General features: G+C 47.7%; 1 protein-coding gene across 1 annotated transcript in view; it reads left to right on the top strand.

The window, feature by feature from the left end:
* Positions 1-12,628, top strand: part of csmd2 (CUB and Sushi multiple domains 2) — a 696,667-nt gene extending 684,039 nt beyond the window's left edge. Inside the window, exons 67-72 of the mRNA XM_042338904.1 lie at positions 283-395; positions 3,654-3,741; positions 6,239-6,377; positions 10,337-10,456; positions 12,048-12,229; positions 12,565-12,628. Of these exons, the coding sequence (XP_042194838.1) occupies positions 283-395; positions 3,654-3,741; positions 6,239-6,377; positions 10,337-10,456; positions 12,048-12,207 (620 nt within the window). The 3' untranslated portion in view covers positions 12,208-12,229; positions 12,565-12,628. The remainder of the gene's footprint in view (positions 1-282; positions 396-3,653; positions 3,742-6,238; positions 6,378-10,336; positions 10,457-12,047; positions 12,230-12,564) is intronic.
* The last annotated feature ends 1,015 nt before the right edge of the window (positions 12,629-13,643 follow it).

The raw sequence follows: 13,643 nt of genomic DNA on the forward strand, positions 1-13,643 counted from the left end.
ATTTATACAGTACCTTTTACATCGAGCAATAGTTCAAAGAGCTTGACAATGCTGACTGGGCACCTGAGCTAGGGGTGGGAGCCGAGGGGGATGGGGAGGGGCAAGGTAAACAAAAGCTCAGTCAGAGAGGTAAATTTTGGAGTCAAACCTTTGATATAGAGGCTGTGAGTGAGTGTGGTCCCAATCTCAAGTGATGGCGCTGTCGTACATGCACCAGTGTAGGCGTCTTAACAGGGTTTGGCCTTTTAGAGTGAGACACTGATTTTCTTACAAATCTCTCAGGATTTTACAAGAAGCAAGAACACCATCTCCTCCTGGAACTTTATCAGATCCGAGGTCCGGTGGAAATGTTTGTCCACAAGTTTAAAAATGACAACTTGGCTCTGGATGGATATGTAAGTACCAAAGGGATGTGTCACTCATGTCACTCTTTAAATGTCAAGGTTGAAATATTGCCCTAAGGCTGAATTGATGGCTGAGATATTTGGGATAGAAAAATACAAAAGTGTTACTGAGTTGCTGACAGTTTGTCAGCACAGAGGTGAAGAGCAGAGCTGCAGGCGAAGAATTCAACTGCAAGTGTAGTGTTGATACAAAGAGGAGTTTCACTTTCTGGGAAAACTTATATGTCAGACTATTTGAATAGATCTGTACAAATCCTCACTCAACCATCCTAGAGATCCATATCCTTTACCCGATGTGACGTATGATCCAACAGACTTCCTATCAGAGGTTCCAAGGTCAGATGAATTCAAGGTCCAAGGCTTCGGGGGATTTGCGATGAAATCAGTTGATGGGAGAGTTATGCGGAGAACAAACACCGACACTCAAGTATTCAATGTAAAACAGTTCACTGCAAGTTTTCACAAGATGACAAAGCTTTATACCAAAATAGTTGGAGAGCAGTGCCCATTGTCGGATCTCTTAAGTAAACTTAAATTTGTGAGGAGATTCCAAGAAACAGCAAAAAGTGTAACAACAACAACTTGGATTTATATAGTGCCCTCACACCGGACGGCGTCTCAGAGCGCTTTCCAGTAACGGATCCCGGGACCGAGCCAGGGGAGGGGGAGGAGCCAGGGGAGGGGGAGGAGCCAGGGGATGGGGAGGAGCCAGGGGAGGGGGAGGAGCCCGGGGAGGGGGAGGAGCCCGGGGGAGGGGGGGTGAAGGTGACCAAAGGCGCAGTTGAAAAGAAAGGTCTTCAGCAGAGACCTGAAAATGGGAAGGGAGGGAGAGAGGCGAAGGGAGTGAGGAAGGGCGTTCCGGAGCCTCGGGGCATAGTGGCTGAAGGCACGGCCGCCGAGGGTGGAGCAGAGGACTCGGGCACGAGGAGGAGGCCAGACAACAACAACAACAAGATTGCATTTATAAAGCGCCTTTCACGTCGGGAGGACATCCCAAGGCGCTGGACAGTTGGGTCGGGACCCGAGCAGGGGGGAAATGGTCAGGGGGACGGAAGGGAGGGAGCGAGGAGGGGGTAGAGAGTCGAGAGGGGAGCTGAAGGCTGAAGGTCAAAGAGAAAGGTCTTGAGACCGGCCTTGAAGGAGGAAAGGGAGGAAACGGCGAAGGCACTGGGGATAGAGTTCCAGAGCCTCGGGGCTGAGAGGCTGAAGGCCCGGCCACCGATGGTAGGGCGGTTAGGGCGGGGGATGTGGAGCAGACCGGAGCCAGAGGAACCGAGTCTGGCGATGTTCCGGAGGTGGTGGAAGGCAGTGCCAGCTGTGGCACGGATGTGGGGAAGAAAGAACAGCTCAGGGTCGAACAGAACCCCGAGGTTCCTGATGGCTTTGAGAGGTGGAGAGTGCGGCGTTGGATGCTGATGGTGTCAGTGCCTGAGGTGCGGAGGCACGTTGAGCTAAAGAAAGTTGTCTCTCGTCCAGGACTCGATGTCAGACAGGCAGCTGTCAGGACATCGGGGGTCGTGGAGTTGAGGGTAGAGGAGGAAAGGTAGAGTTGGGTGTCATCCGCATACATGTGGAAGTTAACCCCATGTCTGCAGATGATGTCACCACAGGGGGAGCATATAGAAGGTGAAGAGGAGGGGACCGACGACAGAGCCCTGAGGGACACCGCACGAGACAGTGCGGGAGGTGGAGGAAAAACAGTTTGCAGAGGCAAAATGAAGACGGTGGGAGAGGTACGACCTAAACCACTCAAGGACAGGGCCTTGAAGGTTGAGGTGGGAGGACAAGCGGTGGAGGACGATAGAGTGGTCGACCGTATCGAATGCGGCCGATAGAGGAGGACGAGGAGGCAGATGGTCAAGATGTCATTGGTGACCTTGACCAGGGCGGTTTTCGTGCTATGGGCAGCACGGAAACCCGACTGGAGGGGTTCAAAAAGTGAGTGGGTGGAGAGGAAAGAGCGCAGCTGGGAGGCGACAACTCTTTCGAGAACCTTGGACAGGAAGGGGAGGTTGGAGGTGGGCCGGTAGCTTGTTAGCTGCGACACATCAAGGGAGGGTTTTTTCAAGGTGGGAGTGATGGTGGCAGTTTTGAAGGGAATGGGAACAGAGCCAGAGGAGAGGGACAAGTTGATGGTATCTGTGAGAAGTGGGGCAAGGAGGTGGAGCTGGGAGATAAGGAGTAACCTGGAGGAATGAAGGCAATGGGTACTGTTTTGAGGAGAGAGGAGGTCAGAGAGGTTGGGGGGTGCAGAGGAGTGCAGGGCCTTGAATACAAGCGTGAGGATCTTGAAGTTGATCCTCTCTGGAATAGGCAGCCAGTGCAGTCTGGCCAGGACTGGGGGGATCGGGGAGTGGGGTTTGGGGGTGGGGGTGGGGGGAGGGCCAGGACTGGGGGGATCGGGGAGCGGAGTTTGGTGCGGGTGAGAATGTGGGCGGCAGAGTTCTGAATGATCTGGATTTTATGGATGGTAGTGGAGGGGATGCCGGCGAGGAGGGCGTTAGAGTAGTCCAGCCGAGAGGTGACAAAAGCATGGACCAGGGTTTCAGCTGCTTTTGGAGAGAGGTATTGGTGGAGACGGGTGATGCGTCGGAGGTGGAAGAAGACGGTGCTGGTGAGGGACCGGATGTGGGGGAGGAAGGATAATTGGGGGTCGAACCTGAAGTCTAGGTTGCGTACAGTTTCGGAGAGTTTTAGGGGGAGGTCGGGTAGGTGGAGGTGAGAGCTGTGAGATTTTAAACGTTGATGAGGGCCAAAAAGTATGGCTTCCGTCTTGTCAACACAAACAATGAACTTGCTTCCATACTTAACTTGATCAGCAAAACTCTGCAGCCCAATGGTAAGCTCAGCCACACAAATTCAGACAGTCTTAGGTTTGATTCCTGGCCTACCTTGCCTTGGGTCGTCTCAAACCAATGATGCTGAGTGAGTGAGAGAGAGGCAGAGACAGAGAGGAAGAAAAAATATCAGCCGGTGATCCTGCTTCTGATTGCTTCCCTGCAGGAAAGTGTGTTTGTAGGAACACAGGGTAAATATAAGCCAGGGTCAGGCTCAGGTGGGATGCCCCATGGTCGAACAGCCAGATGATGGGCACTCACTGCCCAGGCTGCCATGTGAGGAATGTCAGTAAAGGAAGGTTCCCATGGGTATCCAAGGGAAGGAGGCAAAAGTTACCAAGTTAACTAAATGTGGCTTCACTGTGCTGTATGTATGCTGTATAGCGAAGGCTGACTGAGGATTTTTGTTCAGGTCTCAGCGGAACCGACTGGTAATACGTTTGTCTACCAGGGATTCGTACAAGGCAAGGACTTCGGGCAATTCAATCTCCAGCGAATCGGTAATGTCTTTCTTCTCCCATTTGACAAATTGGTGTTGATTTTATAGCTTCTGAATTTCATTGCTGGGAGAAGGGTTTTGTACCTGACGTGCCCTGGTGGGGACCTGCGTGGAGACATGTGCATAGACGAGAAGGAATGAAATGTTCTTGAGGTCCATCAGGTTTGCTCCTATGAGAATTCACCCCCACCCAATATTCCCCTACACCTCTCTCTCCCAGTCCACCCATCCTCAGAGAGCCAACAAACCAGAGAACCTGAAAACATTACCAATACTGGGGAAAAGATTTACCTGAAAGGTAAATGTTTCCCTTTCCTCTCTCCACCTCCTCCCCACCCACCCCCAACCTTCTCCCAGTCCCCTGGCTTCTTCCCTCCCCACTCCCAAAGTCCCTGAGGACAATTTTGCCCACAAATATACGGTCAATTCACTTTACAGTATATTCTGTGAAGCACTTTGAGACGTCTAAAAGATGTGAAAAGTGTTATATCAAATGCAAGGATTATTATTATTATAATCAAGTGTGTTCCAAAGAGAAAACCAAGCCACTAATGTGAGAGCATTCCTCAACAATCCTCTTGCCCTGTTACACTGCTGGTGATACCACATCAGAGAGTAGAGGCCAAGATGAACAGTTCCACAAGTGTTGGATGCTGCGGTTTTCTTTTCGATGTTAGGAAGTGTGGACGGCACAGCTGTACCACTGCAGACCTAAAAGCAACAACAACAACAAAATTATATTTATAGAGTGCCTTTCACGTTGGGAGGATGTCCCAATGGTATTTCAGAATGTAATCCTGTAATCCAGCAGGATCTGTTTCAAAACCCTTAAGGGTTATAATCCTTTGGGCTTTCCTAACAAGCCATCTCAATAGCTTGTCAGGAAAGCTAACAGCAAAGCTAACAGCAGGTCAATGTGTCAGTGAAATAATCCCAGTGGGAAATCCCAATTACAAAGACTTGGTCTCTTGAGGCTTTGGAGATACTCCACACACACCTCTCTTCCCTTCTCCTCATCATTCTTCCACTGTCTTTTCTTCCTCCTCGTTCTTCTCCTGTTAAATACCTCACTATTTAGACCACGTTCCTTTTTAAATTATAATAATAAAATAATCCTTATATTTATATAGTCCCCTTCATATAGGATAAAATCTCAGAGCACTGAAAAGAGCAGACTCACTGTAAAGTACAGGACTGTGTTTTTGGAGAGGAACACAGCAGTCGATCTGTGCACAGCAATGTTCCACAAATAGCCATGACATCAATAACCATTTTTTTCTGGGAGATTGTTGGCCAGGATACCGGGAACAATTTCCTTTGCTTTCTTGAACATTGCTATGGGATCTTTTAACATCCACCTAGACAGACAGACAGACAGACAGACAGACAGACAGACAGACAGACAGACAGACAGACAGACAGACAGACAGACAGACAGACAGACAGACAGACAGACAGACAGACAGACCAGACAGACAGACAGACAGACAGACAGACAGACAGACAGACAGACAGACAGACAGACAGACAGACAGACAGACAGACAGACAGACAGACAAGACAGACAGACAGACAGACAGACAGACAGACAGACAGACAGACAGACAGACAGACAGACAGACAGACAGACAGACAGACAGACAGACAGACAGACAGACAGACAGACAGACAGACAGACAGACAGACAGACAGACAGACAGACAGACAGACAGACAGACAAAGACAGACAGACAGACAGACAGACAGACAGACAGACAGACAGACAGACAGACAGACAGACAGACAGACAGACAGACAGACAGACAGACAGACAGACAGACAGACAGACAGACAGACCGACAGACAGACAGACAGACAGACAGACAGACAGACAGACAGACAGACAGACAGACAGACAGACAGACAGACAGACAGACAGACAGACAGACAGACAGACAGACAGACAGACAGACAGACACACAAGACAGACAGACAGACCAGACAGACAGACACACAGACAGACACACAAGACAGCCAGCCAGACAGACAGACAGACAGACAGACAGACAGACAGACAGACAGACAGACAGACAGACAGACAGACAGACAGACAGACAGACAGACAGACAGACAGACAGACAGACAGACAGACAGACAGACAGACAGACAGACAGACAGACAGACAGACAGACAGACAGACAGACAGACAGACAGACAGACAGACAGACAGACAGACAGACAGACAGACAGACAGACAGACAGACAGACAGACAGACAGACAGACAGACAGACAGACAGACAGACAGACAGACAGACAGACAGACAGGACAGACAGACAGACAGACAGACAGACAGACAGACAGACAGAAACAGACAGACAGACAGACAGACAGACAGAGACAGACAGACAGACAGACAGACAGACAGACAGACAGACAGACAGACAGACAGACAGACAGACAGACAGACAGACAGACAGACAGACAGACACCTCATTTGCTTGTGACTTGTCTTTACAGATCGGCATTTGCTGGAGGCCGGCACTGACTCCATTGGGCTCCGCTTGAGCACCAGCAGCAGCTCTGTGGCTGTCGCTATCCTTGTACCTTTCTTTGCTCTGATCACAGCTGGCTTCATCTTATATCTCTACAAGCACAGGTGAACATCGTCTGAGAGACTGAGCACATGTCCTTTTAGGCATGCCTGTTTCAGTGGGTTACACGGGGGGTGATGACCTCTGGTTGGTTGGACTCCCCTACCCATTAGGGCTTTGGCTTGCAGGGTTAAGGGGAGCTGAGTGGGAAGAGTCCCTGATCCCAGTGACTAATCTGCCCTTTCAATTCCTTCTGATGGCCCAGAAGAGCTCGTGTGCGTCAGCAATGCCCTGCAGTACAGCGGACCCACCTGCCTCAGACACTGGAATAGAGACCGTTATAATGTCACCTGGGGAGAGGAGAGGCTTAACCCACAATGAAAGCGACCTTAAGCACTGTTTGAATGGAAGTGGGACAGTCACTGGTGAGCTTGGTTAACAGTCACGTGCAAACACCGATTCACAGATAGCCCATGTGAACATGGGAATCTGGGAATGAGCAGGACTTGAACACCAAGCAAGGAATGCAGCAAGCCCCACAATGCGAAAACCTCTTCCTGTTATTAACTACTACAACAACAATTACCCTCTGAGTAAAGAAAAACGTCCTGGTGTCTGTCCTGAAATTCCCCTTTGCAGCTCTAAACCTGTGTCCTCTTGTTCTACTGTTATCATTCCTCCTAATGTATTGATCTAGGTTTACTTTTCAATCCTATTTAAAATGGTATCCACCTCTATGGGGTCCCCTCTGAGAGAGATTAGACTGCAAAAAAATAACTCTCGGGCATGTATAAATGGCTGCTGGTGCCCTTAAGGTGTTCTGTTGGCCTCTCTTTGCTTTGTGTCTCATCAGAAGCCATTAAAATACTCATCATCTTGGGCTTAAAATGTAAAATGGTGCAGGATTCAGGAAACAAACATCTTGAATTTAATCTTCAGAGTCCAGTGTGGGTTTCAACAACAACAACAGCAAAACTACATTTGTACAGTGCCTTTCATGTCGGGAGGAAGTTCCAAGACGCTGGACAGACAGAGTTTTGGACTCAATGGGCCAAAATGGCCTCCTCCTGTGCTGTAAATTTCGATGATTCACTACCAAAAAAGAACTATGTAAAATCGGCTTCCAAATGTGAAACAAATTTAAGCTGCTTTTTTATTCCTAAATCCTACACAATCTGGAATATTAAGACAATGATTTAAAGCTTGAAAGCTTGAGAAATTCTGTGTCTCAGATTTCAAGCTTATTTATTCTCATTTGTATCCACCAACAGTAATGTTTCAGCTTCAACTCTTTGAAGCAGCAATAATAGATAATCTTGCATTTCATCATAAATAATGGGGTCAGAAAGACTTCACAATGTCATCGTTTTCTGTAATCTTTACGATTTCGGTTTGGATCCATGTGTCTCTGTGACCAGTTGTCTTTGACATTCTGCAGTGTAGAGGTACAAAAATTCTCAAAGCGTTGAAAGGCTGTCATGGGAGTGCAGTACATCCAGAACTCAGTCTGAAACAGTTTGCTACGAAGAGTTGAGTTTGTGCGTTGCTTGCATAAAAGTGAGTCATGGATCGTATGTTTTTTGTGGGTAAAAAGCCCATTCATAAAAAGCCCAAAAAGGTTCCAAGATGGAAGTTTACATCTTCTGTTCTGTGCTGACCAAACAGGTCTCAGTCCAGCAGTGGTGGGGACACATACAATTGGTCACAGCACTCCTTGCCAAGAGAATGGCAAAGATCAGTGTAGGTTTCTTGCTGGACAGGGTAAATGTGGAGTGAGGCTGGGATCAGTGGAGCGAGGTTATCTGGGCTCACGCGTGGAAAATCTTTGTGGAGTGCTCGGCAGAGAGAATATACTGAGTGCTGGGCTCCTGTTGATGTAGCATCATAGAATATTACTGCATAGAAGGAGGCCATTCGACCAATTGTGCCTGTGCTGGCTCGTTGGAAGAGCTATCCAATCAGTCCCGCTCCCCTGCTCTTTCCCCATATCCTTGCAATTTTTTCCTCTTCAAGTACCTGTCTAATCCCCTTTTGAAAGTTGTTATTGAATCTGTTTCCACCCCCATCAGGCAGTGCATTCCAGACCGTAACAACTCTCTGTGTAAAAGATTTCTGCTCATCTCCCCTCTGGTTCTTTTGTCAATTATCTTCAATGAATCTATGTCCCCTGGTTTCCGATCCACCTGCCAGTGGAAACAGTTTCTCTCTATCTACTCTATCAAAACCCTGTAGACATTGATCACACAATATAGCAAGGGATTTGACAGATGCAGCCTGTTACCTGAGTCTTCGTGGTGAGGGTGATTTAGAAGGAATCTTATCCGTTTGTTTTAGTTGGTGACCAACTGGGTGATTGCAGTAAATGTTTCAGAGTGACACAGTGCGATGGAGTTGATGCCTCCGTTTTTTCAGAACATTTCAATGCTGGGAATATGGGCTGAAGTAAGTCAAGGGTCATTTAGGGTGAACCCCATTTGCAATGTTACCAATATCCAATCTTTGTTTCAAAGGAATCTGACCTCAGGCAACATGGAAGGTGTTATTTTTTCTCAGCTGTCCTTCAGTCCAGATTTTGGTATTCAAACCAGAGACTATCGCAGGATGTTCTGTTCATTCAGCCCCACTAGCCCGCTCCCCACAGAGCCCTCCTCAATCCATACCTCCCCAATCCCACCTCCCTGCCATAGTCCCTTTATATTTCTACTCCACAACTATCTATTCATCTCTCTCCGAAATCCCTCAATTGATCTATATCTGTACAATCATACAATACAATTTATATTGATACAGAGACTTTCACATCTCAAAGTCCCTTATAAGCTGGCGGTGGGAGCAGAGTGTGGGGTGGCAGTGAGGAAGGGAAAGATGGCCAAAAGCACCATGAAATGCATGATCAAACGCAGTGCAGCATTGACCCAATTGAAACTGGATTACAATAGAGGTAAAATCAGAGTGGATCTCATTACAAGAAGATGTAAGCCACACATCTTGCATAAACATTGTGGGTATGTTTGTTCGGTTGATAATCTCCCTGCTGACTGACTACCTACCCCCTTCAGCTCGATTCATTGTCTCAGCTGAGATGTTGATGTAATATCAAATGTTATCTTATTAACAAGCTGCAAAGGCAAGACATTACCTGTAATGGCATTGCTATCACTTCCTTGGATTAGTTCAGTGTGAGTCCAATTAATCCTGTTGCACAAATGAGCTGTCTGTCCTTTACTTTAATTGTATTGTGTTATGTCTGGGTGAAATCTGCTTATATCCTGGGCCCACTGTACAGTGTGTGAAGAGAAGAGGTAGAGCTGTGTGTTAGTAGAAGTGACAGCTGCAAATTTGGACAAGATGAGATATTATGCATGGTGGGAGTGAAGCAGAGACATCGGAATTGTATCAATGGGAACAAGTAGAAAATGGTTTGATCACCAGAGTGACTGTTCTACCAACTGTGGTGAACAGGATTTTTAGTCAGCCAAGAAAACCCATCAACATGCTCAAGAGTATCCAAAGCAGATTCCATGTATCCCAGCCACAGGGAAATTCTCATGTATTGAGCAGCAGAACCCTGTTTCTACACGTATCAGATGAAAAACAGCTAAATCCTGATCACTGCATTTTAATTTTTTTGGACGGATTAAATCTATGCAGATTAATGGCAAATGGCAACGCAGAACTTCAACATCTTAGTATCGCAGCCTTTGTTTTAGGTTATTTCTGAACCAAAGAGAGTGAGAGAGCGCACGTCTTATGTTACACGTGAGAGTTCTGGAGTCTCATAGGGTAGTGGCTTGCGCACTTGCCTCTTAAGCAAGAGGACCCGGGTTTGATTCCCAAGTGGGGCGAAACCTTAGGCAAATTTCCTTACTCATCTGTTACGCTAGACGTTAATTGGAACCCATTTTTCAATTGATTGGCGGATCGCTTTTCAGGGGTAATAATCCACCAAAAAAAATTGGTCACTCAAAATCATTATTATTATTGTCTTGGTGACTGCTGGTGAATGGCTTCTCTCTGTGTCTAGTGATGTTCGGGCTGAGGAGACGGAGTCTGTGCCACCCCCTGGGGGTTCCCTGACAGCATCACCTCCACCACCAACCCCCGGTCATGCCCCCCGCCCACACACTGCCTGGACCTGCAGAGGGTAAGTGCTCTTCTCCTGCTACACCACAGGTAATCCAGGGCACACTCACTACACACACTCACTCACTCACACTCCCTCAAACTCTCTCACACTCACATTCACTGTACCTTCCCAGCCCAGGGTGCACTCCTTCACACTTACTCACACTCACTTATACTTACTCACATTTATATACACACACACACTCATATATACACACTCATAGAACCAGCCCAGCGCACACTCAGTCATTCACAATCACACTCACACAGAAACACACACTCATAGTATCTGCACTCCCACTCAATCAGTCTCACGCATTTATTCATACAGACACACACATTCAGTCACTCCTCTCAGTGATGCCAGGCTTACGCCACTGTGTGCCCCCAGTGCCCTCCCGCACCCCGAACACTGCCCCACACGTATCTTCCCACAATTACCCAGCCCTGGGGCATCATCACCCACCACACATCCAGTAGCTTCAACTAATGAGGGAAGACGCTGTCTAACATGTGCCATTTCTTAACAAGATTTCTTAATAAGAAATCCCAGCAGGATCCCTGTCCCGGTGGAACTCTGTTTCCCGTGGCTCAGTCACACACCTCCAGTCACACCCCTGAATTGCCATTCGTGTAACTTGAATTGCCTGTTACCGAATCCCGGTAACAAACCTCGCAGTTTAGCCACCAAAACATTTCTTATTTCTGGAAAGTTTCGATCCTGAGAATGCTTTAGTGCCCACAGAGGCACACACTGGCCTGAATACCTGCTGTAGGGGCTGGGGGATACTTTATTCACTCATTAATCGCATAAAGTGACACCTTTTTGTGAAATAAAGCAGGCCCCGGGCTGAAATGTACACAAGCTCCCATCGTAGGTAGTTTTGCTGCTGTTTGGGGGGGGGGGGGGGTGTTGGGATGGACGGGGTTTGTGGGGGAAGTCAGCCTCTGATGAGCACTTGCAATTGAATTCACATTGGTACAAGACCACGATCAGTGAACAGGGAAACAAGAATTGGAATCCTAGAGTCATAGAATTATACAGCACAGATGGAGGCCATTCGGCCCATTGTGACTGTGTCGGCTCTTTGAAAAGAGCTTCCAAATCAATCCCACTCCCCCGCTCTCTCCCCATAGCCCTGCAAACTTGTCCTCCCCAACGTCAACGATGTACAACATCAAGTAGCATTAAGTACAACATCAACAACAAATTGCATTTACAGAGCGCCTTTCACGTCGGGAGAAGCCAGCACCTCAGTTGGCATCTTGGAGCATCAATATCTGGGGGTGAATAGGACTTTGGTCTGTTAGAACTCTGTACAACGGGAATAGATGGAATTTGTTATCATGCACTGGAGTTCTATCCAGTGAGGGTGGTTGCAGGGGATTTATGCTTCGATGTGGTTTGCCGTGTCCTGGTTTAGGGTGGGATAGAAAGTGTTTTTATTTAGAGTGGGAAGTGTATCTGCTGCACTGGACTGTGACGCAGTGTAGTCAGATGGGAGATAGCTTTCCTGAAGCGGCTTTTACCTGTTTTGTCTGGCATCGACTGTTTTGGGCACAAAGTTGAACTTTGTGTGGCTTTAACCAGTGCTGTGGACGTCTTTCAGGAAAAGGCCCAAAGTCCCATTTAACGGCTTCGCCGGTCACGAGAACACTAATGGCCGAGCTACGTTCGAGAACCCGATGTACGACCGAAACATCCAACCGTCTGACATCGTATCAAACAAGATCGAGGTGACCGTGAGCACTGTGTGCACAGCAGTATAGCACTCACTCTGCAAAGACATTGGTGAGTAGCAGATGTGAGCATGTGTATGTGTGTGTGTCATGTCTGCACTCATTACATCAGTGTAGTGTGTCCACGTGTTTCATGCCAGCTTAAGTCACTCAGGCCCAGGTACGTTCACCTGCTCATATCAGTAGAGTCCCAGAAGAGAGGGGGTTACACACACTTACACAGGGTTGAAAATGACATTCATAAAATGGTTGAGCTTGCTTCGATATCAGGGCTGAACGACAAGTTAATTACAGCTTTAATTGCTCCCGACTGTTCAGAATTCATTCCATCCCATCATTTCTTTCCCTTGTTGTTCCCTTTTCTTGAACATCTTCTCTCACTGACAGAATGCTAAAGTCCTGAAGCACTTCATCAGATCCTATTTAACCCCTGCTCTTCAAACATGAAGTGACTGTGGAGAAGCTACTCGGCTCGCTGCCTGCTTCGTTACTTCGATTCCCGGGATGTTTCCGGGATGAAAATCCCGGAATGACTGCAGTTACTCTGTCGTCGTGGTAACAGACTGAGGTGCTCTAACTACATCGGTGATGCTGAACTGAGCACATCACTGACTGTGAACCTCCAGGAGCAGAGCATCTCCAAGTTACCAGTGCCTAAAACGCACACTGACAAAGGTCAAATAAAATGCTGATGTCTCCACTCAGCCAAGGATCGATTTGGTTCATCCGTCGCAAGAAACAAACGACTGTAGGCAGTCAGAACAAGAGACAATCTGAGCCCCTTCTCACCCCACTCTGCCCCATGTGCACAGGCTTAAAGGCTGATTCAAGGAAGGCAAGATGGCTAGTTACAACCTAGTGTTTATTTGGGGGGAGTAAGAGAAGAGGGGATGTTTGAAAATCTTTGCCTTAAGAGATTTCTCTGGTGGGATGGGGGCTGCTGGCTTTCCTGACACTTTTCAGAGACCCCAAGGTGAGTGGGCACAGGTGTGATAAACAATTTGAGACACCATGAAGTGTTTCTTGTCACAGAGAGGGGACTCAGCAGCAGGCTATGGGGGGGTGGGGGGGAGACCAGGAAACGACACTGGGCATGATCCAGTGACGGCTTCACAGTGGCTCTTGTGAACACTGCAGGCTCTCAGAACATCAAAGGTTTTGTTTTCATTCTTCCAGCCAACTCTGCCTAATTTTCAATCTGGAATCCACGCCCCCCCTCCCGCCCCACCACACCACATTTAGACAGTTACTACACTGCACAGTAAATCCTGTGAGGCACTTTGAGACATCCTCCTAATGTGAAGGTGCTGTAACAAAGGATTATTATATTATTATAATCTCTCCTTTGCAGCAGTCTCCTTTCTTTTCTTCAGCAATGTTCTTTTTGTCTTTGAGCGCCTTTGTTAATGATGGCTCCTAATCCAACAGCCAAGTTTCTGAGGCCAGCGTTCCATTAGCCAAACGCT

Source organism: Callorhinchus milii, unplaced genomic scaffold, assembly GCF_018977255.1.
Source record: "Callorhinchus milii isolate IMCB2004 unplaced genomic scaffold, IMCB_Cmil_1.0 Scaffold10, whole genome shotgun sequence".
Lineage (NCBI taxonomy): Eukaryota > Metazoa > Chordata > Chondrichthyes > Chimaeriformes > Callorhinchidae > Callorhinchus > Callorhinchus milii.